Source organism: Ranitomeya imitator, chromosome 6 (assembly GCF_032444005.1).
Source record: "Ranitomeya imitator isolate aRanImi1 chromosome 6, aRanImi1.pri, whole genome shotgun sequence".
In the NCBI taxonomy this organism is placed as follows: domain Eukaryota; kingdom Metazoa; phylum Chordata; class Amphibia; order Anura; family Dendrobatidae; genus Ranitomeya; species Ranitomeya imitator.
The window spans coordinates 107,421,089-107,446,709 of NC_091287.1; the positions used below are offsets into that span (position 1 = coordinate 107,421,089).

The 25,621-nt window shown below is 43.2% G+C and overlaps 1 protein-coding gene across 1 annotated transcript in view; it reads left to right on the forward strand.

Moving 5' to 3' along the window:
- LOC138642072 (ubiquitin-conjugating enzyme E2 E1) overlaps nt 1–25,621 on the forward strand; it is a 63,665-nt gene that overhangs the window by 12,531 nt on the left and 25,513 nt on the right. Inside the window, exon 3 of the mRNA XM_069729988.1 lies at nt 20,889–21,021. Within this exon, the coding sequence (XP_069586089.1) occupies nt 20,889–21,021 (133 nt within the window). The remainder of the gene's footprint in view (nt 1–20,888; nt 21,022–25,621) is intronic.

A 25,621-nucleotide genomic window follows, 5' to 3' on the forward strand; every position in this document is an offset into this window, starting at 1 on the left:
AAATGAAGGGACTGCATATCGTACGGCTGATTTGCAGGTTTTTCTGATAAACTTTCAAAGAAATTGTAATATTATTTTTTGACTTTTTTTTATCATAAAAAAACAAACAAACTAGTAAATTACATATATATTTGGTTCTTCTCATAGCATAGTGTGTCCTAAAGGTTAGAACATTAGTAACGATGATTAGTGAACTTCACAATAAAAAAAAATAAGAGTTCCATCCTTTTTAAACCCTATTTATTAGCTAGGTCACATAGTGTGCCCCTTCCTCCCAGCATTGTGATCTTCTGACCATCCATTGTTGGTTTCATGCTTCTGATGATAGAAGCGCACAGAAGTGTTTTATTAGTGAGCTCAGCAGTTCATGACCTGTTTGACAATTGTGCGTCCTACCTACATAATGTAAGGCTTTTTTTCTGTGTGGTTAACTGCTTGCGTTCCACTGATTATGTAGGAAGAAGAACGAGCCTGTAAACTAGGACTCTCATGTCTGTTAGAACATTACATATAATTTTATTTGGCAATCAAAAAAATCTTATAAATGGCAGCAGGCCAGAAGATCATTTTATCGGCCCACCAAACATCACATTGTGGAATTTAATTGTACTCCCTTAATTCCACAGCACTTTACAGACATCATCATCACTGTCCCCACTGGGGCTCACAATCTAGATCCCCTATCAGTATGTCTTTGGAATGTGGGAGGAAACCCCCACAAACACGGGGAGAACATCCAAACTCCTTGCAGATGTCCTTGGTGGGATTTGATTCCAGGATCCCAGCGCTGCAAAGTTGCTGTGCTAACCACTGAGCCATCTTCTTGCCCTGGGCTCATACCAACAAGGGTACTACTATATGGATTTAAACCCACACTGTCATTCCTCATTCTCCATTAGGTGACATCTCTGACATTTGTTTCTGGTTACCGGCAATGAATTCTGAATTTGTGCCAAAGGTTACTGGGTGCAAATCTATGTGATAGTCTGGCATATTTCTTTGATTTTTTTTTTTCAGGGCAACCAAAAAGTAGAAAGTTAAAATTTAATATTGGTTTGCCTTTTCTAGAATTTCCCATAAATCTTTTTTATGGCTGTGTAAGATGAAATATTTGGGATAAGATGTTCATGTACACTTTTATGGTCCGAGGGTAACATTGTCAGATAGAACCAACTCCACGGCCCACAATGAAACATCAGAACATACGGTAAATATCTAATCTGTGCCGATTCAATTTTTAGGACCATCAGGAGTATAGAGGTCCTCTTCTCTTCCGTTCACAATCCAGAAAGGAACAGACCAAGGATTCAACTTTTTCCATTGTAGTTTCTACGAGACACTGACACAGCCGAGTGTTTCCCTTCTCCCATATACTACAATGTTTAAGGCAGCCCTGATAAATGGCCACTTCTTTACTTCATCTGCTCCTTACCTAGATGATGGCGTGGCCACAGACTTTGCCACGCTGTGCACCATTGATGGTGACCCATCCCTACGGTGCTACCTTATACTCCTATACACAGGCTCTGGCAGACATGTATATGACCATATAATTGAGGGCCACTAAGGAAGTCTTCTAGAGCCGAATGTGGCCCCCAGGGCTGCAGGTTTTGCATCCCTGACTTAACATATCCAATGTTCTAAAAAACTATGAAATCCAGAGTGAGTTACTGGAGGACACAGAAGTGGTAATCGTTACGTGGACATGGGTATTGTTATATTTTTGACCAACATCCAAAAACTATTGTAATTCATTACATTTCCTGATCTAGAACTAGTTTTAATTGGATTGTTGCCATGGATACAAAGCGTATTGCTCCTTGATTGCTTGTGGCTAGCATAACCCGATGCCTAACCTCCAAGATTCGGGCTGCTTCTTCCCTCTGGCTTGTTGACCTGTTAACAATTGAAAGTTACAGAGAGCCTGACCCCTGTTCCGTATCCCATTATTGGCTGCTGTCCTGTGATACCCGTGCTGCAGGGTCCCAGAGGCTCCTCCAGGCGTCGCTGAGTGTTGTTCCAGAGGTAGATAGGAAAGGTTAAGAGCTCGTTGGCTCAGTTGTCGCGTGATTTACTCCTTTATTGATGACACATTTTGGTTATTATTCAGTTCTATTAGACTGATTTACAGGAACCAGTGAGGCGGGGAACTAAAGCAGAAGTTTAAATAAATGTATGAAGACTTTACATTTACTAGATCTTGCAATTCTGGACCATCTCACTGTGTTGTATAGGACCTTTCTTATTGGATGACAATGTTTAGTTGTTTAGTGCTAGTCGCAAGCACCATAATATTTTGTCGTATACTTTATGCAGACACTTCAGGACTTTACTGGAGACTTTTCAGGTTTAGCAGGTCTAAATCTGTGCATTGGATCTCAGCTGCACCTTGTCAATTAGATGTACTCTGTAACAACCAGTCTGCCAACTCTGTTTGTTTTTGGCCTAGAGTGCACTGAATTGCAGGTGGAGCTATCGGCAGTACCCATACCACCAATCTCTTCCAAGAATTTCCATTGAGCAGACAGTTCAAAGTATAGCACATGTCATAGTGTGCCTGTCTAATCTGAAAGTGACCTATATTCGTAATGGGGCTTTCCAGGCGGTTCTCCGGTATCTTCCCACACTCCAAAGACATACAGATCGGGAATCTAGATTGTGAGCCCCATTGGGGACGGTGATGATGTCTGTAAAGGTCTGTGGAATTATGGTGCTATATAAGCAAGTACAATAATAATAAATAAAATAAAAAATAGGGGTTTCCCCTTTCAGGAAAGTTTTTCCTATAAGTTCATTAATAATAATAAAAACCTATTCTGAAGTCTCACTTCCCCAGGTCCAGCACTGAGTCCCCATCGCTGCTCCTGGCGTTTGTTGTTATCTACCGCTCTGACGTCACATCAACAGCGCTGCAGATGCCTGAGTTCAACAGCTCCTCTAATGTAGCTGGCACTAGAGGCTCAGAGCTGCTGAGCTCACTGATTGTGTGATTGGAAGCCACAATGTCCCTTTCTAAATCTGTTTCCATTGAACCTCATTTCCCAGTTCAAAAATAAAGAAATTTAAAAAAAATAAAACATATTTGATATTGTCATGTCTATATTGGCTGTAGTGGTAGCCAATCGGTGAGCTCAGCAGCTATGATGAGCGGTTTGTGCCTTCTACATCAGCAGAGCTGCTGTGCTCAGTTGTCTGCAGGTGTGGAGACTTGACACTGGACCTGGGCAGGGTAAATAAAAAATGTTTTTTTTTGTCATTTTTTTTCTCAACTACTAATAGAGCTTATTGGAAAAACCTGTTTAAAGCCTAGCAGTAGGACATGTGATAAATGGACTCTTCTCACTTGGCAACCCTCTGCCTCTCCGGTGGCCTCCGCTGGTCTTTGTTTACTTTTCTGCAGCGTGTCATGCCGCACATCCATGTGACTGCTGCAGACGATCGCTGTCCCCATAGGTCTTGTGCTGTATGTGCTAGTATCAGCATTGCATCTAGTAGCTGATGCCCTCTCAGTCTGCGCCATCCACGGGGTATAACTATGCAATGGATTTATAACTGACCTGCAGACCAGATGTACAGTGACCTCCTGTTGCAGGAAGGATTAAAGGAGTTTGCAACATTAATATTCCTTGGCAGTGAAAAAGATGTATTCTGTGTTGTGCTTTGCCTATGGTGCGTGTGTGTTTCTCATCATTACCCTGGACTTTTATGTTCCACTAGATAGTGGCCCGATTCTAACGCATCGGGTATTCTAGAATATGTATGTATGTACGTCGCGCTGTGAGTGGGGTTTAATTCCGCGCCAATATCGCTGATTGGGCGCGGCCAGCCGGGCGCGACCAATCAGCGAAGCGTGGTTTAAATCCCGCGGCAATATCACTGATTGGTCGCGGCCGGTCACGTAGTATATAGCACAGCCACATAGTATATAGCAGCCACATAGTATATAGCACAGCCACGTAGTATATAGCACAGCGCTGTAGTATATAACACAGCCCACGCAGTATATAGCACAGCCACGTAGTATATTGCACAGTCACGTATATATCAGCCACATAGTATATGACACAGGCTACATAGTATATAGCACAGCCACGTAATATATAGCAGCCACGTAGTATATAACACAGACAGCCACATAGTACATAGCACAGCCAGGTAGTATATAGCACAGCCAGGTAGTATATAGCACAGCCACTTAGTATATAGCAGCCACGTAATATATAGCAGCTACGTAGTATATAACACCACCCACGTAGTATATAGCACAGCCCACGTAGTATATAACACAGGCCACATAGTATATAGCACAGCCTACGTAGTATATAACACAGCCCACGTAGTATATAACACAGCCCACGTAGTATACAGCAGTGTGGGCACCATATCCCTGTGAAAAAAAGAATTAAAATAAAAAATAGTTATATACTCACCGTCCATCGTTGCCTATGCAGCATCAATAGTAAAAATATATAATGTTAAAAATAATAATAAAAAAAAAAATCATGCTATTCTCACCTTCCATCGCCTCCGCAGCTTTCCCGCTCCTCGCGATGCTCTCGGCAGCTTCCATTCCCAGCGATGCATTGCGAAATTACCCAGATGACGTAGTGGTCTCGCGAGACCGCTAAGTCATCTGGGTAATTTCGCAATGCATCTCTAGGAACGGAAGCTGCCGAGAGGAGCGGGAAAGCTGCGGAGGCGATGGAAGGTGAGAATAGCATGATTTTTTATTTTTTTTATTTTTAACATTATATCTTTTTACTATTGATGCTGCATAGGCAGCATCAATAGTAAAAAGTTGGTCCGGGATGAGTCGACACACTGGAACTGACTGGAGGGAAGTAGGGAGGGGGCACTGACTGGACGGAAGTAGGGAGGGGCCAATTCGTGGCCGGACTGTGCCGTGACCAATCAGCGACGCAGGATTTCCATTACAGACAGACAAACAGACGGAAGTACCCCTTAGACGATTACATAGATAGATAAGTGGATTTTCTTAAGAGGATCTCCCACTGATCACTCATTGGTGGTGTTCACTATTCATTGGGTATCAGTGTTTTTATCCTGGGAAGATGAGAATAGATATGGTCTGAATGGAACAAGAACTTTGAGAAGATAACATTTCACTCTTATGGTGCATTGCATCTTGTATCGTGTAATGATTTTATCTTTTTCCGTGCATTGCTTATAACCATGTAGATCTCAGCCGGGGCTCGTTATGGCTGGCCCTAGACATTAGATGGCGTTCGGCCGCGAGCGATTTCTGCTAAACCCCGTATACAAACTCTTGGTTGGCTATGAATGTGTGATCAGTAAGGCAGCGACAGCTTATCTCCAGCGAGTACAAAAGGATCAGGAGTGTAAATTAAAAAATTCCCATACTTTCTTATCAGATGGGCGCTGGCCCCATGGAAATTGACGTGTTTGCCCAATATTCATCAAGGTTGGCGAATACTCTCTTTTTGTACCTACAAAACAAATTCCATTGTTAAGTAATCTTACTCTACTGGGCCCAGTTCAGACTGTGTTTGTGCAGTGCACTCTGGGGTTCCACCCCAGAATTACCCTAAAAGCAGGATTCAGACAAACCCCTGACGTGGCTACAGACTGTAATGATATGAACTGAATTCAAATGAACACAATTTGTGTTTTTTTTTTTGTTTTTTTTTTAAATATCCATTTGTGCAAACGGGTACAAAAACATGGTCTGCAGAAATGCAGTGTGAACAGGGGATTAGATTGACCTCCAGTGGGTGAGGAGGGCAATATTCTTCTTACATTAGATACTGGGGGATCCTGATAAATCACAGAAGAAGCCCAAATATATTAGAGGAGTATAATTAAATATGACTTATGTTCAATCTTCATTTATATGGTACTATCAGTCAGACGCCATTTCCCTTATCTTTTTTTTTTTTAGTGGTATTGGATACTTTTTATAAAAAGAAAACCACTGTATAGTTCAGCTCTTGAATATGGATTTGGCCCTAGGGAATCCCATCTACAGTACCACCTTGACCACTATAACGGTTTCTCTTCAGAGAAATGGTTTACTAGATTTTATAATGAGGCCGAATTGATTTTATATTTCAGTCAGGTTCCCTTTGGCTCATGCATAAGTCCATACATCCACAGAACTCCTTCACTATCTTCAGCACAAATTGGAGAAAAACTGCAGCAATCAATAAGTCTCCATCACCACCGTACAGTGGGCACAACAGATGCACAATGAGGCGTTGCACTGGCATCCACCAGGCTAGCCACTGGGAGGGGGCAAAGGTCACCCCAGGCCAGCCACCGGGAAGGGGCAAAGGTCATCCCAGGCCAGCCACCGAGAGTGAAGGTCAACCCAGGCCAGCCACCAGATGTTGAAGGTCACCCCAGGCCAGCCACCGGATGTTGAAGGTCACCCCAGACCAGGCACTTGGTGACAAAGATCACCACAGGCCAGGCATCGGGTGGTGAAGGTTGCCCCAGGCCAGCCACCGGGAGGGCCAAAGGTCATCTCAGGCCAGCCACCGAGAGGGTGAAGGTCACCCCAGGCCAGCCATTGGATGTTGAACCCCAGACCAGGCACCAGGTGATGAAGGTCACCACAGGCCAGGCATCGGGTAGTGAAGGTCACCCCCAGGCCAGCCACCGGGTGGTGAAGGTTACCCCTGGGAGCATTGCTTCATTGAAATAATGATATGAGTTACACATCTCCTGCTATCACCTATATTGCACAGACTTCTCCCATGCACTTATTGGTCCAGTACTCTGGGCCTTGTCTACACCAGTGGAAGTGGAGCCATATTTGTGGGCTCGGGCATGGAATTATGGGCATTATTATACGAATAGGGACTATTGGTAAAGTACTGTAAAGTGGTAAAGTACTGCATTATTTCTGCACTGCAAGTTTTGGGCCAGCCTTCTTATTACCAGTGTGTTGTGAATTCTGTTGTCAAACTCCCTCCTGTGGTCGTGAATGGTACTTCGGCGAGTTCTGTCTATGGGCTCCCTCTGGTGGCTATGAGTGAAGCTGCTGCTTCTGAGGTTCCTTACACAGGTGACGTGGGTTATCCTTTGGTTGGCTGCTCTATTTAACTCCTCTCAGATCGTTACTCCATGCCAGCTGGCAATGTTTTTGCATTGGTTCAGTTCGCTCCTGGATCTCTCTGGTGACCTGCCTTCTCCTGCAGAAGCTAAGTTCCTGATAGTCATTATTTGTTCATTGCTTTCTTGTCCAGCTGGTTATCATGATTTTGCCTTGCTAGCTGGAAGCTCTGGGATGCAGAGTGGCCCCTCCGCACCGTGAGTCGGTGCGGAGATCTTTTTTGCACACTCTGCGTGGTCTTTTGTAGGTTTTTGTGCTGATCGCAAAGTTACCTTTCCTATCCTCTGTCTATTTAGTAAGTCTGGCCTCCCTTTACTGAAACCTGTTTCATCTCTGCGTTTGTGACTTCCATCTTTACTCACAGTCAATATATGTGGGGGGCTTCCTTTACCTTTGAGGAATTTCTCTGAGGCAAGGTAGGCTTTATTTTCTATCTCTAGGGCTAGCTAGATCTTAGGCTGTGACGAGGCGCTTAGGGAGCGTCAGGAGCGCTCCACGGCTATTTTTTTTTTTTTTTTTTTTTTTAAATAGATTTTTATTGAAAGCGAATATGAACAATACAATTTATGCATTTTCCAGTATATTACAAAATTTTTACATTTTCCAAACCCCCAACAATCCCAACAAAACCCAAACCTCCCCCTCCCCTGACAGCTCATACCCAGTTATACTTTGTTACCAGTATTGATGGCTCTTTGAGCCATTTGAATCACTTATGTCCGCTTGTTCTTTAGCACTCTCTTCCTTTCAGAGGCCCTCATCCTCCCATTTCCCATACCTACTATCCCAGCTCGAGCCACGGAGACCACATTTTATCAAACGTTTCTATTTTCCCACGTCTTTTGTATACCCCCTTTTCCAAATTGAGACCATGTTTAACATATTTCAGGAATTCACCCCTTGTAGGCGGCTCATCCTTGATCCAGTTCCTTGCTATTACCTTCCTTGCCATATATAATAGCCTAGCTATTGCTATCTTCCAGGTGTTATCCACTCTAATTTCCTCTACATGTCCCAGTATACACACTATCGGATCTCTCGGCACTCTGCATTTATACGCCCCTTCCACACGGCTCATTACCACCAACCAGAAAGCAACCAGTCTTGGACATGTCCACATCATGTGGTATATTCCTGCATTCTCAGTCTTACATCTCGGGCATTCAGAGTCAGCACGCAACCCCGCTCTGTGCAACACTTCCGGTGATTTATAGACTCTGTGCAAGATGTACAGCTGCGATAGTCTATACGGCTCGCTCAGTGACACTCGTGGAACCCACTCCAACACCGACTCCCAGGTTTCATCCTCCATTGGGCCTAAATCTCTTTCCCATTTCGCTCTCGCTTTTAGAGGGAAGTCTAGTAAATATGCATGTAGAAGGTCCTTATAAAGGGTGGTAATGACTCCCCTTGTGGACCCTTCCCCACATACGTATTCCAGAACTATGTCCTCCTGGATCTCAATACCACCGCCCTTGTTTTGCGCTTTAAAGGCATGTTTCATCTGAGCATATTGATACTCCCCAGTCGGTCTCAATCCAAACTCCCCCTGCAGCTGCGAAAAGGACTTTAATCCTTGTTGTTGAATTATCTGAGCCACCAAGTGGATTCCTTTGGCCTGCCACTCCGCCAGCACTCCAAGAGCCGCAAACTCAACCAAATTATTATTAAGCCATATCGGTGTAAATTTAGTCAGCCCCGTAACCCCCCGAATATGTCGCAGTCTGGTCCATAATTTATGTATCAAAAACATAGTTGGGTATAATTTCCCCAATACTCCCAAGGAGCCATCCTCCAGACACTGCGCCACCGGTCTTCGGTTTGTCACCCTCTCCATCAAGTGTTGTACCGCACTGGTAGACGCTCCCCGCGCCCAGCCCTTCAAATGCTGGCTCTGGGCTGCAAGAAAATATAACTCAGGATTGGGTAAAGCCAATCCTCCATCTTCCTTGGGTCGCTGAAGCGTCTCCAGGCGAATACGTGGGTACCGCCTCCCCCATATCAGGCTTCTAAAAAGAGCATTAATCTGCCGGAATTTCCCACGTGGAATCCAAACTGGCGCATTATGTAGGACGTAAAGTAATTTGGGCATCAGAACCATTTTAATGAGATTAACCCTACCCACCACCGATAGGTGTAATTTATTCCACGCATCCACTTTTGCTTTAAGGGCGCCCATGAGAGGAGTCAAATTCCTATACAAAAACTCTGTAACTGGCATCGAGATCCATATTCCCAGGTATTTGAAAAGGGATGCCACCTTAAGCCGCCCCTCTCCCAATGGCTCACTTCTGCTCTCCTCCACCCCATCCACCTCGAAGAGGACCGATTTATCCCAATTTATCCTCAATCCCGACAAGGCTCCAAATTTCCCAATGATCTCGATAGCCCCATTCAAGGCTTCATCCGGGTCCGCCAGGAACAGTAAGATGTCATCTGCATATAACGCGATCTTCTCCTCAACACTCCCATATCTGAACCCAGGAACCTCATCTGATTGTCGGATCTTAGCGGCCAGTGGCTCCACAGCTAAGGCAAACAGAAGGGGCGACAGTGGGCAACCCTGCCTCGTACCTCTGGCCAACTTTATAGGCTGAGAAAGTTCCCCATTCACTCTAATTCTAGCTGTTGGTAGTGAATATAACAGTTGAGTCCATGCCACAAATTGCGGACCAATACCCATACACTTCAACACCCGCCAGAGATATCCCCACTCCACACTGTCAAACGCCTTATGGGCATCCAAGGATGCAATAACCCTTCGGCCACAGTTGTCAGACTTCAGCTGTAGGTTCATATGCAGCCTCCGCAGATTAACCGCTGTAGACCTGTCAGGCATAAAACCAGACTGATCCGGATGTACAAGGCTAGCAATGACGCTGGACAAACGGGTAGCTAACACCTTGGCCAAGAGTTTGACATCGATGGTTAACAGAGAGATTGGTCGATATGACTCAGGCTTCCCCAGATCCTTATCCTCCTTCGGAATAACCACTATAATAGCCTCCCTCATAGATGCTGGGAGATACCCTTGGCATCCAGCCTCCTCCAGTACTAACTTTAATCTGGGAATCAGCACTTCCTCCAAACTTTTATAGATTTCGGCTGGTAACCCATCAACCCCAGGTGCCTTCCCATTAGCCATAGACTTCAGCGCCCGACTCAGTTCCTCCTCGGTGATAGGGGCATCGAGGCTCACCCCATCCTCCTCACTCAATTTCGGAAGACCCAGACTCTCAAGGAAAGTCTCCGTATCTCCGGCTGACTCATTGACCCTGGAGGAATATAAGTCCGCGTAAAAGTCCGCAAAGACCTTTATAATTTCAGGTGTTTCAGATACCCTGCTCCCCCCATCTGAAACCAACGAATGTACATACGAGGTACCACGCTGAGCCGCGGCTACCACCGATAGCATGTGTCCCACTGTTTCTCCCTCCTGAAAATAAGCCACCCTCTGAAACTCCCGCTTCCTTTCAGCTTTTCCCAGCAGAATCTTTTCCATACAATTTTGCGCTGTTCTCAACCTTTTCTCTGCCTCAGAAGTCCCCAGCACTACCATCTCGTCCTCTGCGGCTTTCAGCTCCTCCATCGCCACTCTCTCCGCCTCCCTTGTCCTCCTCTTACACCTACTAATGTCTCTAAATAGTAACCCTCTCAGGTACGCTTTCATTGCATCCCAAACAGTTAGAGCATCTGTACTCCCATCATTTAAAGCAAAGAATTCCGTCACCTCCTTCCCTATACCGTCCAAATCAATACTCTGTAACCAGTTAGGATGGATCTTCCATTCTCTCCCACTTGCGGTCCGTGTCCCCAACAACCTAACCTCCACCTCAATTGGACTGTGATCCGAAAGGGCCCTCGGCAGATAACGCACCTCTCCCACCATTGTGTCCAACAGGCGGTTACCCAGCGCCATATCAATTCTGGATAGCGTAGCATGAGCCGGCGAGTAGCACGAGTATCCTCTCTCCCCAACATGTCTAACTCTCCATAGATCAATCATGCCTATTTCACGCACATAGGTACCAAATGTTGTAGTGTGCCCCTCCGACCTGTTCTGGGTGTTCTTATTTTTATCCCAAAAGTCATCACAGATATTGTTCAAATCCCCAATAATTAAGAGTGGTAGTGGTTCCCATCGTTCCACCCTCTCCAACACCTCCCTGATCTTCTTACTTGAATATGGAGGTGGAATATACATTGCCGCCACACACAATCTCACTCCATACAATATACATTGTATCACCACATACTGACCCTCAGCATCCACGCATACTTTCACCTCTTCATACTGCACTCCCACCGGCACCAACACTGACACACCTCTTGAGTACGTCGAAAAGGTAGAGTGATACCCTTTCTGTATCCAACGTCTATTCAGTACGTCCACTTTCTCCTGTATCAAGTGCGTCTCTAGCAAGCATATCATAGAAGCCCGCTGATCCTTCGCATACTGCAAGCTCGCAGCTCTCCTAGATTTATCCGCCAGACCTCTCACATTCCAACTCAAAATCTTAAAGCGGTCCCCTATTATGTGACTCATCATCTTTAGTTATGTCTTTACTCCCCGTTCTGAGCTGTCTAACTTCCCTCCCCACCCTTACCCCTACCCCCCCTCCCCCACACCCCCCAATACTATACATTCTGCCTCTTATCAAGAGTGGGGCACCATCACCCATTGCGAACACTCTTGTTAACGTAACCTTCTCCTTCCGCCTCCCGCTACCGTTTATAACAGAATTCGGCGCAATTCTTAGAAGAACAATATAATTCAACCTGTATTAAATTACAACTGCAAGAAACTAAATAAACTTTTAGTACGCTGCACACCCTTCCTCCCTCGTACTTCTCCGCCGCATCAGCACACCCAGTACATTCCCTGAATAATACCCAGCTCCACCCTCCAACCTTCACATTTCAATTACCAGTGTACTGTCAGTCCATCTCTTTTTCCCCTTTTTGAAAGAATTAAAATACCTCCCGACTAACCCACCCCACATTTTCAATCTCCTTTTCCTTTAAGCTTTTTAGCATTAAGATCTATCCACTGGGTAGCGTCCTCCGGCGTCTGGAAAAAATGAATCTTATCCAGCGCTACCACTCTCAGTCGTGCCGGAAACATCATGGAGTATTGCACTCCCAGTTCTCTCAGCCGTCTCTTGATACCCGTGAACATCATCCGTTGTTTCTGTACCAGGGCGGAATAGTCAGGGTAAATAGCAACTCTTTGACCTCCAATTGTCAGATCCGTCATGCCTCTAGCTTTCCTCAGGATAATGTCTCTGTCTCTGTAGTTTAGGATTTTGGCAAGCATGGTACGGGGATTTGCTCCAGGGACAGGTGGTTTCGGTGGGACCCTGTGGGCTCTTTCTACCGCAAATACTTTTGTCAGTGCTGCATCACCAAAGGTCTCAAGGAGCCAGCTTTCAATATACTCCGTGGGATTCCTCCCCTCAATTTTTTCAGGGACACCCACTATACGAATGTTATTTCTTCTGGACCTGTTCTCCAGATCCTCATTTTTTGCAGCCAGCTCCGATATTGCCTGAGTAAACTTCCTCTCCGCTTTCTGCAGCTGCACTATATGGTCTTCTGCCGTGCTCACTCTTTCCTCCACAGCCCCCACACGTTTGTCAATCTTCTGCAGGGCTGCATTTATCTGGGCTGTATCCCCCTTGACCTCCTGTATCTGCTGGGTCAGGGATTGTTTGCAGGATGATACCAGTGCAAAGACATCTCTAAGGGTGGGCTCTGCTCCTGACTCCTTATCTTCAGATCCCCCTACTACCACCGCCATGTCACCATCCCTGCTCCCCTGTTGTACCTCCTGCTCCTCTGCTGGGCTTTCCTCCTCTCCTTCTGTGTCTGTGTCTGCTCCGGCATCCTCCTCTGCTTTTCCTGTGTTCCCTGCGGCCTCCACTCTAGCAAACTGCTGGAGCTTTGCCGCCGCCGACATTCTCTTCTGGCATGCCGCGTTGTCCTTCTCCGCCTTCTCTCTGGCGTCGGCGCCATCTTGGCTGATCCCAGCCTCGCCGGCTCCTGCATCTCTTTGCCTCCTCCTGGTCATATTTATTGACCTCGAGGCCGCCTCTATTCACCGCCGCACTCCCGGGACTTTCCTGCAGCCGGTAAGCGCCTTGAATCGCCGCTCAGCTGCGGCTTATAAGGATAAATTGAGCGTTAGCAGCGGGAGCGCTCTGTCACACGTCCGCTCACATGGACGTTCAGGCCACGCCCCCTCCACGGCTATTTTTAGTGTGTGTGATAGGATTAGGGCTTGCGGTCAGCAGAGCTCCCACATCCCAGAGCTCGTCCTGTATGAGGTTTAACTATCAGGTCATTCCGGGTGCTCCTAACCACCAGGTCATAACACCAGTGTGCCCAAATTCATACACCAGTGAGTTTTTTCCCCCTCCTTTTTAGCATTAATCATGTCGTCTGTTTTTTATTGTATGCTTACAAAAAACCTGATGGAGCTTTTTCCAAGCCGGTTCCATTGAAAACTAGGAAACACACCGATACAACTCAGATGACATCTGATATGCTGACTATTTTTATTTCTTTCGTTGACCCATTCACTTATGCAAATCGGAACAAACTAGGGCATGGAACAAATGAGTAGCCACGTAGAATACGTCAGTAGAATACACTGAACGCACATGTACCAGAAACATTGACATGTGATTGAAGGAGACTTTCTTTTTATTCTCTATATTTTAGAAAAGATTTTGGTTGTTTAATTTTATCTGCCAACTTAGAGCATTTTGCGTTCAGTCCACATTGTACATTGAAAGAGTCCCCCTGGAAGTTGAGGGTCGACATTTTGTGAAGATGAACATACTTGCACCCAAGATAACCATCCTGACAGATTTACCGTACCTGTTGTTCTTTTCTTTATGCTTCAGCCATTACTCTTTTTGACCATACCTGCCAGCATTCTCAATTTGTACAGTGTCTCGGATAGCCGGTGCAGCTCCATTGTTTGTCTCACGACCACAAGTACTTAAAGTTTCTGTTTGTGGATCTGAATTTCTCAAGCAATACGTCAGCAGTCCCTGTTCTGCTCGTAGGCATTCTTATCTATAATTGCTCCAATATCATTGTACTTTTATTTCAACTTTGAGAACAGAACAGCAGATTTATTAATCGTGTCTAATATATATAGCAGAGTAAACTAGACAGTCGTAAAGTGCTCCAAATTTATCACCGTGGTTATGATTAAGAACACTGTCCGAAACGCGTAATCCCTCATTCACTATTTTAACAGTTTTTAAAGGCATTGTAATAAAATGAAGTTTGTAACGTCCACTCATCCTGATTTTTGATGTCTGTTGCTGAATCTTTTTTGTTTGATTACATTAGATGATAGGCAGGTTCAACGGAGGTTCATCGTTTTGTGGGCCTTAATGTCACATCATTTGTTCGTTGACTTAGATTATGCCTCTCTTCTTCTTTTTTTTTTTGCACCAAAAATTTTGTGCAAATTGTCACATTTTTAGTTACCGTACATTCTCACTTAAGCTGCACTCCATTTTCAAATGTGTCAAATACATCTAAAACATTTTATTTTTGACCAAATTGCATGATAAATGTATAAAAAAATTAAAATTGTGTCTACGTTTTGGTGCAAGTTACACGACAAAGTGACACATCTCCATTAGTATCCACGATTGGTCTAGAAATCAGCGTGACTCACTTATGTGACCCTGGAGATAGCCACCTGCTTATCCTCGTTCGTCTTGGATATCATAAACCTAAAATTCCTGGTAGCCATACTAAGTGACTGTACGACGTGTGTGCATGTTAGACCGGCCACACACAAAAACAAATAGTAGTTGACTGGATGTGTACTTAACCGACAGCCATCTCCCCTCCATCCCCATAAACACTCGGCTTTGCTGAGCTTACCTGTTTATTACAGAGTTTGTTTTTTAAAGCCTTTTTTATTGTTTGCCTATGAACTGCATGGCTGTATTCTTGATTTTCAGCTTGCAATGTAATAATAAGTCCTTTTTTTGTATTGGCTATAAAGTGTTCTGCCTGGTAATGCAATTAATGCAAAAATAATAGAATATCAAAGTTCTTGTACTTGGTTTACTTGCGTTACTATCTTAGGTTTTGGTAACATTCACTTTTTCAGTACATTATACTGTTTTATTATTTAAAAGCTATACACATATTTGACTCAGAATAAATAAATATTTTACTAACTAAATGTAAAGTTTCAGTCTAGAATCTTTCTTTCATGCAATTTCAAAGCTCCCTGCTATGCATTTTATAGCCTGATCCAAGTTTCCAATTTCTCTTGTAGGTGTACAGTTCCCAGAAATATAACCTCTATGTGAGGTCTGTGTATGTCTAGGTTGTTGGTGCCTTCATTACGTCCTGTATCAGGACAGATTCTATCCTGCACTTATTTCTTCTTCATATGCTTTCTTCCTTATCCTTCCTGAGACAGTAGATACTTTCTCCCCTCTCCATACTCTGGATATCTGTGTATAACTACCTCCCATTCCCTGCTGCTATCTTTAACACTGTGAGAGCAGATGACAGATCTAAGCAGGAGCGCTGACTGATTTCAACACAAAATGTGTACCTTTGCAAGGCCCTAAGCTATAGATATAGGAATTGCAGACAGTATGCAGCCGCTAAATGGTAGAACAATTTTAATGAAGATCTTTTAGAAAGTTGCTTAACTTTCGCCTTTCAAAAGTAAATGAGCAATAAAAAATTTAGTGTGAAGGCATATACAGTATTTAAAGAGTGTCATTTTCATTTTGATTGCATAAATTAATAGTACGGATAAAAATAAGCAACTTTTGTATTTTGTCTTATCAGAAAAATGTGCTTCTTTCACCTCCTGGATTGATGTTTAATTTTCAATTCATGGGTAAAATGTATTAAATATTTGTTGAAGTCAGTAGATAGGAGATGAGAGTTGTTGCTTTTAAAATTCTATTGAGGAAGGATTAGCTAGAAGAAGACACATGCATTCTGCTGCAAATTCTCATGAAATAACATTTACAATTCTCCAAAGAACTTTATGAGCACCAACTGCCATCTTCTATCTCAGTTATGGGAAAATCTGTACTCACTAATAACAGATGTCACGCTTGAATTCAGGATCTTGAAAATGAAGGCGAAAGAAACTGATTTCTCTAAGACAAATTGCCACGTTGTTTTTTATTTTCATGTGTACTATTGATTTCTGAACACAAATAAATAAATGTTACTCTTAAGGCTATGTGCACACGTTCAGGAATTCATGCAGAAAATTCCTGTGAAAATCCGGACATTTCTGTGAGATTTCTGCATGAAATCCGCATGCGTTTTTTTGCGCGTTTTTGGCGCGGTTTTGATGCGTTTTTTTCCGGACATTTCCCAATGCATTAGACAGTGGGAAAAGCGCGAAAAAACCGCAAAATTAATGAGCAGGTTCATTATTTTTCCGCAATGCGTTTTTCATGCGGAAAAACGCACATCATGTGCACAGAAATTGCGGATTTCATTAACAATGGTAGGATGCTTAATGTATGCAGATTATTTGCAGTTTTATAGCGTTTTTATAGCGCAAAAACGCTAGAAAACCGCAAATAATCTGCAACGTGTGCACATAGCCTTAAGGTTATGTTCTGGAGGTCAGAATTCAGCATTTGTGTTGTAGCTTCTGTGGTCGACTGCTGAAAAGAAATAGTTGTTATTATTGAAATTATAATATACATGCGTTTACCCATTTCTAGTCTGTGTATACAGTTGTGTGAAAAAGTGTTTGCCCTCTTCTTGATTTCCTTTTTTTTTCATGTTTGTCGCACTTAAATTTTTCAGATCACCAAACAAATTTAAGTATTAGACAAATATAATTAGACAAATATAACACAATTAAACACAAAATGCAGTTTTTAAATGAAGGTCTTTATTATTAAAGGGAAAAAGAAATCCAAACCTACAGGGCCCAGTGTGAAAAAGTGATTGCCCCGCCACCCCTTAAAGCATAAACCACAGTTAAGTTATCACATGTTTGGGAAGCGGAGTTCAAAGTCCCTAGCCATACCCAGGCCTGATTACTGCCACATCTGTTTTCAATCAAGAAATCACTTAAATAGGACCTGCCAAAGTAAAGTATACCAAAAGATCCTCAAAAGCCAATCATCATGCTGCAATCCAAAACAATTCTGGAACAAATAAGAAGCAAAGTAATTGAGATCTATCAGTCTGTAAAAGGTTATAAAGACATTTCTAAATTTTTGGGACTCCAGCGAACCACAGTCAGAGCTATTATCTACATATGGCTAAACATTGAACATTGGTGAACCTTTCCAGGAGTGGCCGGCCAACCAAAATTACCCCCAAGAGCGTAACAACGACTTATCCAAGAGGTCACAAAAGATCCCACAACAGCATCCAAAGAACTACAGCCCTCACTTGCCTCAGTTAAGGTCAATGTTCATGACTCCATAACAAGAAAGAGACTGGACAAAAATGGCCTGCATTGCAGAGTTAAATGACGAAAGCCACTGCTGAGCAATAATAACATAAGGGTTGTTGGAATTTTTGCCAGAAAACATCTTGCTGATCTCCAAGACTTTTCTGTGGACTGACGAGACAAAAGTTGCATTTTTTAGAAGGTATATATCCCATTACATCTGGGGTAGAAGTAACACAACATTTCAGAAAAGCAACATCATACCAACAGTAACATGTGGTGGTTGTGTGATGGTCTAAGGCTGTTTTCGGTCTCAGGATCTAGAAGACTTCCTGTGGTAAATGGAACCATGAATTCTGCTGCCTACCAAAAATTCCTGAAGGAGAATGTCCGGCTATCTGTTTGTGACATCAAGCTGAAGTGCACTTGGGTTATGCAGCAGGACAATGATCCAAAACTCACCAGGAAGTCCACCTCTGAATGGTTTAAGAATAACAAAATTAAGCCTTTGGAGTGGCTTAAGGTACTGTCACACTAGACGATATCGCTAGCGATCCGTGACGTTGCAGCGTCCTCGCTAGCGATATCGTCCAGTGTGACAGGCAGCAGCGATCAGGCCCCTGCTGGGAGATCGCTGGTCGGGGAAGAAAGTCCAGAACTTTATTTCGTCGCTGGACTCCCCGCAGACATCGCTGAATCGGCGTGTGTGACACCGATTCAGCGATGTCTTCGCTGGTAACCAGGGTAAACATCGGGTAACTAAGCGCAGGGCCGCGCTTAGTAACCCGATGTTTACCCTGGTTACCATCCTAAAAGTAAAAAAACAAACACTACATACTTACCTACCGCTGTCTGTCCTCCAGCGCTGTGCTCTGCTCTCCTCCTGCTCTAGCTGTGAGCGTCGGTCAGCCGGAAAGCAGAGCGGTGACGTCACCGCTCTGCTTTCTGGCTGACCGACGCTCACAGCCAGACCAGAGAAGCAGAGCGCCGAGGACAGACAGCGGAAGGTAAGTATGTAGCGTTTGTTTTTTTACTTTTTAGGATGGTTGCTATGTGAGAACTTGTCCTTAGAGGGTTATTCCGAAAATCAGAATGGGATCAAATAATAATGTACAGAAGGTTACTCATTTGTGCTAATGTAACTCATCAGGCTCCAAAAGATGCCCCCACAGGTTATTGGACCCTCCTGTTGCTATTGGATCTGTCCTGCTGTTATTCCTGATCTCATGTTGCGTAGTTTGCAAAGTCACAACATTTTTGCTATTTTCACACCACTTTCCAACAGCTTTGCCGAAGTGTGTGTGGGGGGGGGGGGGTACATATCAAATGCCCTCCCAACAAATTAAATAAACTTGGTGGCGTTTCTTACACCCAAACCGTTACTTCAGGTTCTGACTGGAGTAACATTTCTAGCGAGATGCATACGATTGATACAATGCACCAAATTCACTAAGTGGCGGGCGCCTTTTACTGTATTCAGTGCGTGTTATTTCTGTATGCCCATCGTTTAGACTGGCATACATAATGGCGGTGTTAATGAATTGGAGCCAGGAAGCGCGAATGCACTGCAGAAATGAGCTCCTCTCTGTATGTGTAGGCCCTGAACTGAAGAAACATTAAAGCGCGTGTGTGATTTATCTGCCAGAGAGACAATGAATGAATTAAAAAATATGGAGATGGCACTGCACATGTTCAGCCACCAAAAAAGAGCTACTGGAGGACGACGTGAATAATAAGTAAGTTAGTAAGGTGAGAACGGGAATGAGAGGAGTGAGGAGTGATACTTTTTTGGGTGTATTTACAACTATGTATGATTTTAGCTTTGGAGCTCACCGATCCAACAATGTAATATAGGAATACCCTTTAAGTACAGATAATGAATGTTTCCTTTGCTTGTACTCATAAGTAGCACTTTCTTTGGGCCATTGGTTTCCTGTTGGATTTTTCTTACATGTTCTCTGTCAATTCTCTCTATATTTCTCCTGAAACTGAATCTTCAGTGCAGCATTGCCCGAGTTGTGTCGTTACTGCAAGTCTTGGGTTTCAGGTTTGTGGCAGACTTGAGATTTCCTTGGCATACTTAGAAGAAGTGGCTCAGTGGTTAGCACTGTTGTTTTGCAGTGCTGGGGTCCTGGGTACAAATACCACCAAGGACAATATCTGCAGGCAGTTTGCAAGTCCTCTCCTTGTTATCGTGGGTTTCTTCCCACACTCCAAAGACCAAGATAGGGAATTTACATTGTGAGCCCCAAAAGGGACAGCGAAGATGATGTCTGTAAAGCGCTGTTCATCAATGGAATAAGTGAGTAAAAAAAAAGATTTTGCCGAAAATTCTATATTCATTATTAAATGGCAGCATGGATCTTTCTGTGCCTTCATGTGTTTCCATATGTCTCTAAACGCGAAGATTTATTATCTACTTATGTGTCTAGACTGAGAGTGATTTCGGTGACCACAGCCTCTGTACAATGTGGCAGAGTTAGCCAGGGCTTACTTAAGTGATTTCACTGGAAAACCTCTTTATCAGGATCGGTGGGTAATTGATCCTGCTAGACCTTCATCGATCGGCGTTGGGAATTTTTATCCCCATTGAAAAATGGAGCAGCAGGTTGGACGCCCGACTGTCATGCCATTCGTTCTCTATGGGGCTGTTGGGGAAAAAGCCAAGAGCAATGCTCAACAGCCCCATAGACAATGCATGAAGCAGGAGTTGTACATGCTCAACGCATCTTCATCTAAGGGCACAATTAGATAACTATCGCATCACAATGCTCGAACTGGCCGTCGGCTTTCCTGGCTGCATAGAAATACATGCTGTCACGCTTGAGTCAGGAGAGCCGCCGGCCAGTCCGAGCATTGCAATATGATATACGGCCATCTGACTGCTCTCCAATAGAGATAAAAGTGCCCCATTCTGACAATCAGCCGGAACCCCACCGAGCAAGAAGTTATCACTTATCTTGTGGATAGCTGATGACTTGTTTTCAGTGAACTAGCACTTTTTTTTTAATAAGTTATCACTCCTTATATATTCTTGAATACTTCATGATTTCAGCATGTCTATTCATAGGGGATGTGTGGATTATATAATTATGTAATACAATATGCTTTCTTTTTATTTTTCCTCTGTGAATTGAAAATGGTGCTGCATTACAATCTAGGAATGGGACAAAGGCCATGCTGTAAGAGAAGATCTGCTCTGTCTATAACCTTCTAGATGAGAATGGAGACCACACAGAAATATCAACTGATAACAAATAATTCACAATTATGTAGATTGTACTTAGAAGCTTTAATTAATAAAAATGAATCTACCAGATTATATAGATCCTAATATTTACATATATTATTTTTTTTCCCCATCAGTGCTGGTCCAAAAGGAGACAATATCTATGAATGGAGATCTACTATCCTGGGTCCTCCCGGCTCCGTCTATGAAGGGGGTGTATTTTTCCTTGACATCACATTTACTCCTGAATACCCCTTTAAACCCCCAAAGGTATGTGACTTATGGCCAAACATATAGTGTCTGCGAAACCTCTAGTACTACACTGTGTGCAGAATTATTAGGCAAGTTGTATTTTAATCACATGATGCTTTTTATACATGTTGTCCTACTCCAAGCTGTTCAGGCTTTAGAGCCAACTACCAATTAAGTAAATCAGGTGATGTGCATCTCTGTAATGAGGAGGGGTGTTGTCTAATGACATCAAAACCCTATATAAGGTGTACTTAATTATTAGGCAACTTCCTTTCCTTTGGAAAAATGGGTCAGAAGAGAGATTTGACGGGCTCTGAAAAGTCCAAAATTGTGAGATGTCTTGCAGAGGGATGCAGAAGGCTTGAAATTGCCAAACTTTTGAAGCGTGATCACCAAACAATCAAGCGTTTCATAGCAAATAGCCAACAGGGTCGCAAGAAGAGTATTGGGCAAAAAAGGCGCAAAACAACTGCCCATGAATTGAGGAAAATCAAGTGTGAAGCTGCCAAGATGACATTTGCCACCAGTTTTGCCATATTTCAGAGCTGCAACATTACTGGTGTAACAAAAAGCACAAGGTGTGCGATACTCAGGGACATGGCCAAGGTAAGGAAGGCTGAAAAACGACCACCTTTGAACAAGAAACAAAAGATAAAATGTCAAGACTAGGCCAAGAAATATCTTAAGACTGACTTTTCAAAGGTTTTATGGACTGATGAAATGAGAGTAACTCTTGATGGGCCAGATGGATGGGCCAGAGGCTAGATCAGTAAAGGGCAGAGAGCTCCACTCAGACTCAGACGCCAGCAAGGTGGAGGTGGGGTACTGGTATGGGCTGGTATCATCAAAGATGAACTTGTGGGACCTTTTCGGGTTGAGGATGGAGTGAAGCTCCACTCCCAGACCTACTGCCAGTTTCTGGAAGACAACTTCTTTAAGCAGTGGTACAGGAAGAAGTCGGTATCATTCAAGAAAAACATGATTTTCATGCAGGACAATGCTCCATCACATGCCTCCAACTACTCCACAGCATGGCTGGCCAGTAATGGTCTCAAAGAAGAAGAAATAATGACATGTTCCCCTTGTTCACCTGATCTGATCTCCATAGAGAACCTGTGGTCCCTCATAAAATGTGAGATCTACAGGGAGGGAAAACAGTACACCTCTCGGAACAGTGTCTGGGTGGCGGTGGTGGCTGCTGCACGCAATGTTGATCGTAAACAGATCAAGCAACTGACAGAATCTATGCATGGAAAGCTATTGAGTGTCATCACAAAGAAAGGTGGCTATATTGGTCACAAATTTTGGGGGGGGGGGTTGTTTTTGCATGTCAGAAATGTTTATTTCTAAATTTCGTGCAGTTATATTGGTTTACCTGGTGAAAATAAACAAGTGAGATGGGAATATATTTTGTTTTTATTAAGTTGCCTTATAATTCTGCACAGTAATAGTTACCTGCACAAACAGATATCCTCCTAAGATAGCCAAATCTAAAAAAAAAAACACTCCAACTTCCAAAAATTTTAAGCTTTGATATTTACGAGTCTTTTGGGTTGATTGAGAACATAGTTGTTCATCAATATTAAAATAATCCTGTAAAATACAACTTGCCTAATAGTTCTGCACACAGTGTATACTAGTGTGAGTACGGTAAGTTGTTTTTATTTGTCTAATGTTTGACCTTAGACATCAGAGATGTCGAAAACATAGACGAGGTACAAACCTTTCCATCATGCTTCTCTCTGTTTCTGTTCCACTCCTGTTTTTTTGGGATTGTAAATATTGATGCAAAATACTGATCAAAGCATTCCCTTGTGAAGCGCCCTTAGGCAGGGGTTCACATTATTATGTTATGTTATTATGTTATGCTCACACTGGGCAGATATTCTGCAGGATTTTCTGGGTTCAAAATCTGCAGCATATGCCAATAGTACCAAATCTCCTCAGTTTGGAAAAAACGACTTGTAATCAGCACCATGTCGATTTATTTAGTGTATTTTTACCCCATTTTGTTCAACAGGCAACATGGTGGCGCAGTGGATAGCACTGCAGCCTTGCAGCACTGGAGTCCTGGTTTCAAATCCCACCAAGGACAACATCTGCAAAGAGTTTGTATGTTCTCTCCGTGTTTGCGTGGGTTTCCTCTGGTTTCTCCGGTTTCCTCCTAAATACCAAAGATATACTGATAGGCAATTTAGATTGTGAGCCCCAACAGGGACAGTGATGATAATGTGCAAAACTGTAAAGCGCTGCGGAATATGTTAGCGCTATATAAAAATAAAGATTATTATTATTTATTAACAGGCAAGGTAAAATCTGCAAGGGTCTCAAAATTTAGTGGATTTTGGTGTAAATGACCCCTAAATCCACAGCAAAGTCTGCAACTCCTTTAAAATAAACCACACACTTTGCAAACTTTAAAATTAAGAAATCGAGCACAAAAAAATGCTCTTTTCCTGGTGCTTCCATGGCTTCTGGCCTGGTCCTCCTCCGGGGTCTGAACACGCTGTCCTCCTCTGCCTCCATCCTAAGCACCGGGCAGCAGAGCCCCAGGCGAATCGTTGGTCAGGGGTCGCATTTAGTAAGGATCTGACCACTGCTTTTCCAGACGTCAATATGCCCAACAATGTGAAGTTGGGGAACTTGGGTTTGGCTTCAGGTGTTTCAGACTTTAAACATCCAGATCCAAAGTTACAGCACTGGTGAATGTATTTCCATATCAGTTGTAAGCAATGATATGTTATGTATGACCGATCCTAAGACATAAGATGTAAGAGTGTGGATTCTGGGTGCTTTGGACGGAGGGGGACATATTCCTCAATATTTGAATCTTCACAGGACCCTATGCCGGGTGTGCCCCTGTATACCCTGTCTCTGGAATGCTCTTCTATTCTTTGTTGTGTTATCTCAATGTGACCACTCTAGCCAATCACTGCCTGCAGTGGTCACACAGGACGAGACCTCACTGCAAGAGGCTGGGGGTCTGCAGGAGGCTGGGGGAACGAAAATCAGGCAGTGTAAACATAGCAATCCCATGAGTCTTTATTGTGGTGGTTTTGTTTTTTTAATTTTCACCCAATCCAAAAGCTTGAAATGAGCAAAAAGATTTACACATGGATCCGCAGCTCTTCCAACTGCAAATCGTGGCAGAAATCCAAGTGTCAGCCTGGGCTTTATGGCACAGATTTTCTTACACCATAAAACTTTGTGTGAATATTGCCTTCATTGTAAAATCATTGTCAAAAGCTATTGAATTTCATTAGTAATCCCTAATCAGCCAATCTGTCTTCTTTTACACCGTCATTGAGTTAGGCCTCGCTCACATCAGCGTATAAATCAGATGAGTGCAATCTGATAAAAAAAATTGGATAGCGCTTGTACCAAAGTTATTCAATCAGTCAGTGCTGATCTGCAATTTTTTCCTCTGGTGGAATCGGGATGAGAAAAAAATCGCATCCTGCAAATGACTGTGTATATCGCACGAGACTCACCAATGCAAGTCAGTGGATGCAAGAAAAAAACGGACACCATATGGACCATTCGTATACTGTCCATTTTTTTTCTTGCACACATCTCAAAAGAACCAGCAAACTTCATTAGCCAAGTAGAAAAATTCACAGCTAGAACTCTCAGAATATAATAGATACAAGCAGACAGTAGTTAGATGATCGAATAGATAGATGTCTTCACAAGCCCCATACACATTCCTGTGGGGCACTAAAGGGTTTTTTGCATTATTAAATAAATAATTTGGAGGAAAAAAATACGTCCCCCCCCCAATTTTGATAATTAGCCAAGGTAAAGCAGACAGCTGGGGGCTTATCTTCTGAGGATGGGAAGGTTCCCCTCACTATTGGGCCCTCCCAACCTAAAAATACCAACTTTCACCCCCCAGAATTGGCACATCCATTAGATGTGCTAATTCTGACATTTCACCCTGGCTTTTCCCGATTCCACTGGTGCGGTGAAAATTGGGATAATAGTTTATGGGGTTGATGTCAGCTGTGTAATGTTCACTGTCATCAACCCCATAAACCATTACCCGATTGCCACCGCACTGGGGCAAAGTGCCACAATTGGCACATCTAGGGCATGCGCCATTTCTGGAGTGGCCAATACCCAGGGACCTTCCCAGCCTGATAATATATGCCTGCAGCTGTCTGCTTTACCTGGGATGGTTATCAAAAAATGGGGGGGACCCCACATCATTTTTTTAAATTATTATTATTTACTTATTTAATAGGTTAAATAAAGCTAAAGACCCTTTAGTGCCACATGAGACAGTACAGGGTGCTAGTTTATTTTATGTTGGAGGCTTGTGACATTAAATATTTACAGGATATCTATTTATTCTACATATCTATTCTATAGACCTGTCGATATCTGTATGTAAGATTGCTTTATTAGTTTGTAAACTAGCTTTAAATTACATAGAGATCTACAGTTTGGAAAAGATGATGTTAAAAAAATGCATTGGATATGCATATCATATGCATGTCATAGGGATGCTAGTTGAGCAAAATCGCATTGTAATCGCATGACACTCGTCATAGTTTTCTGGATCAACATCGAGCAATTTGGAGAAAAAAAATACGTCCCCCCCCCAATTTTGATAATT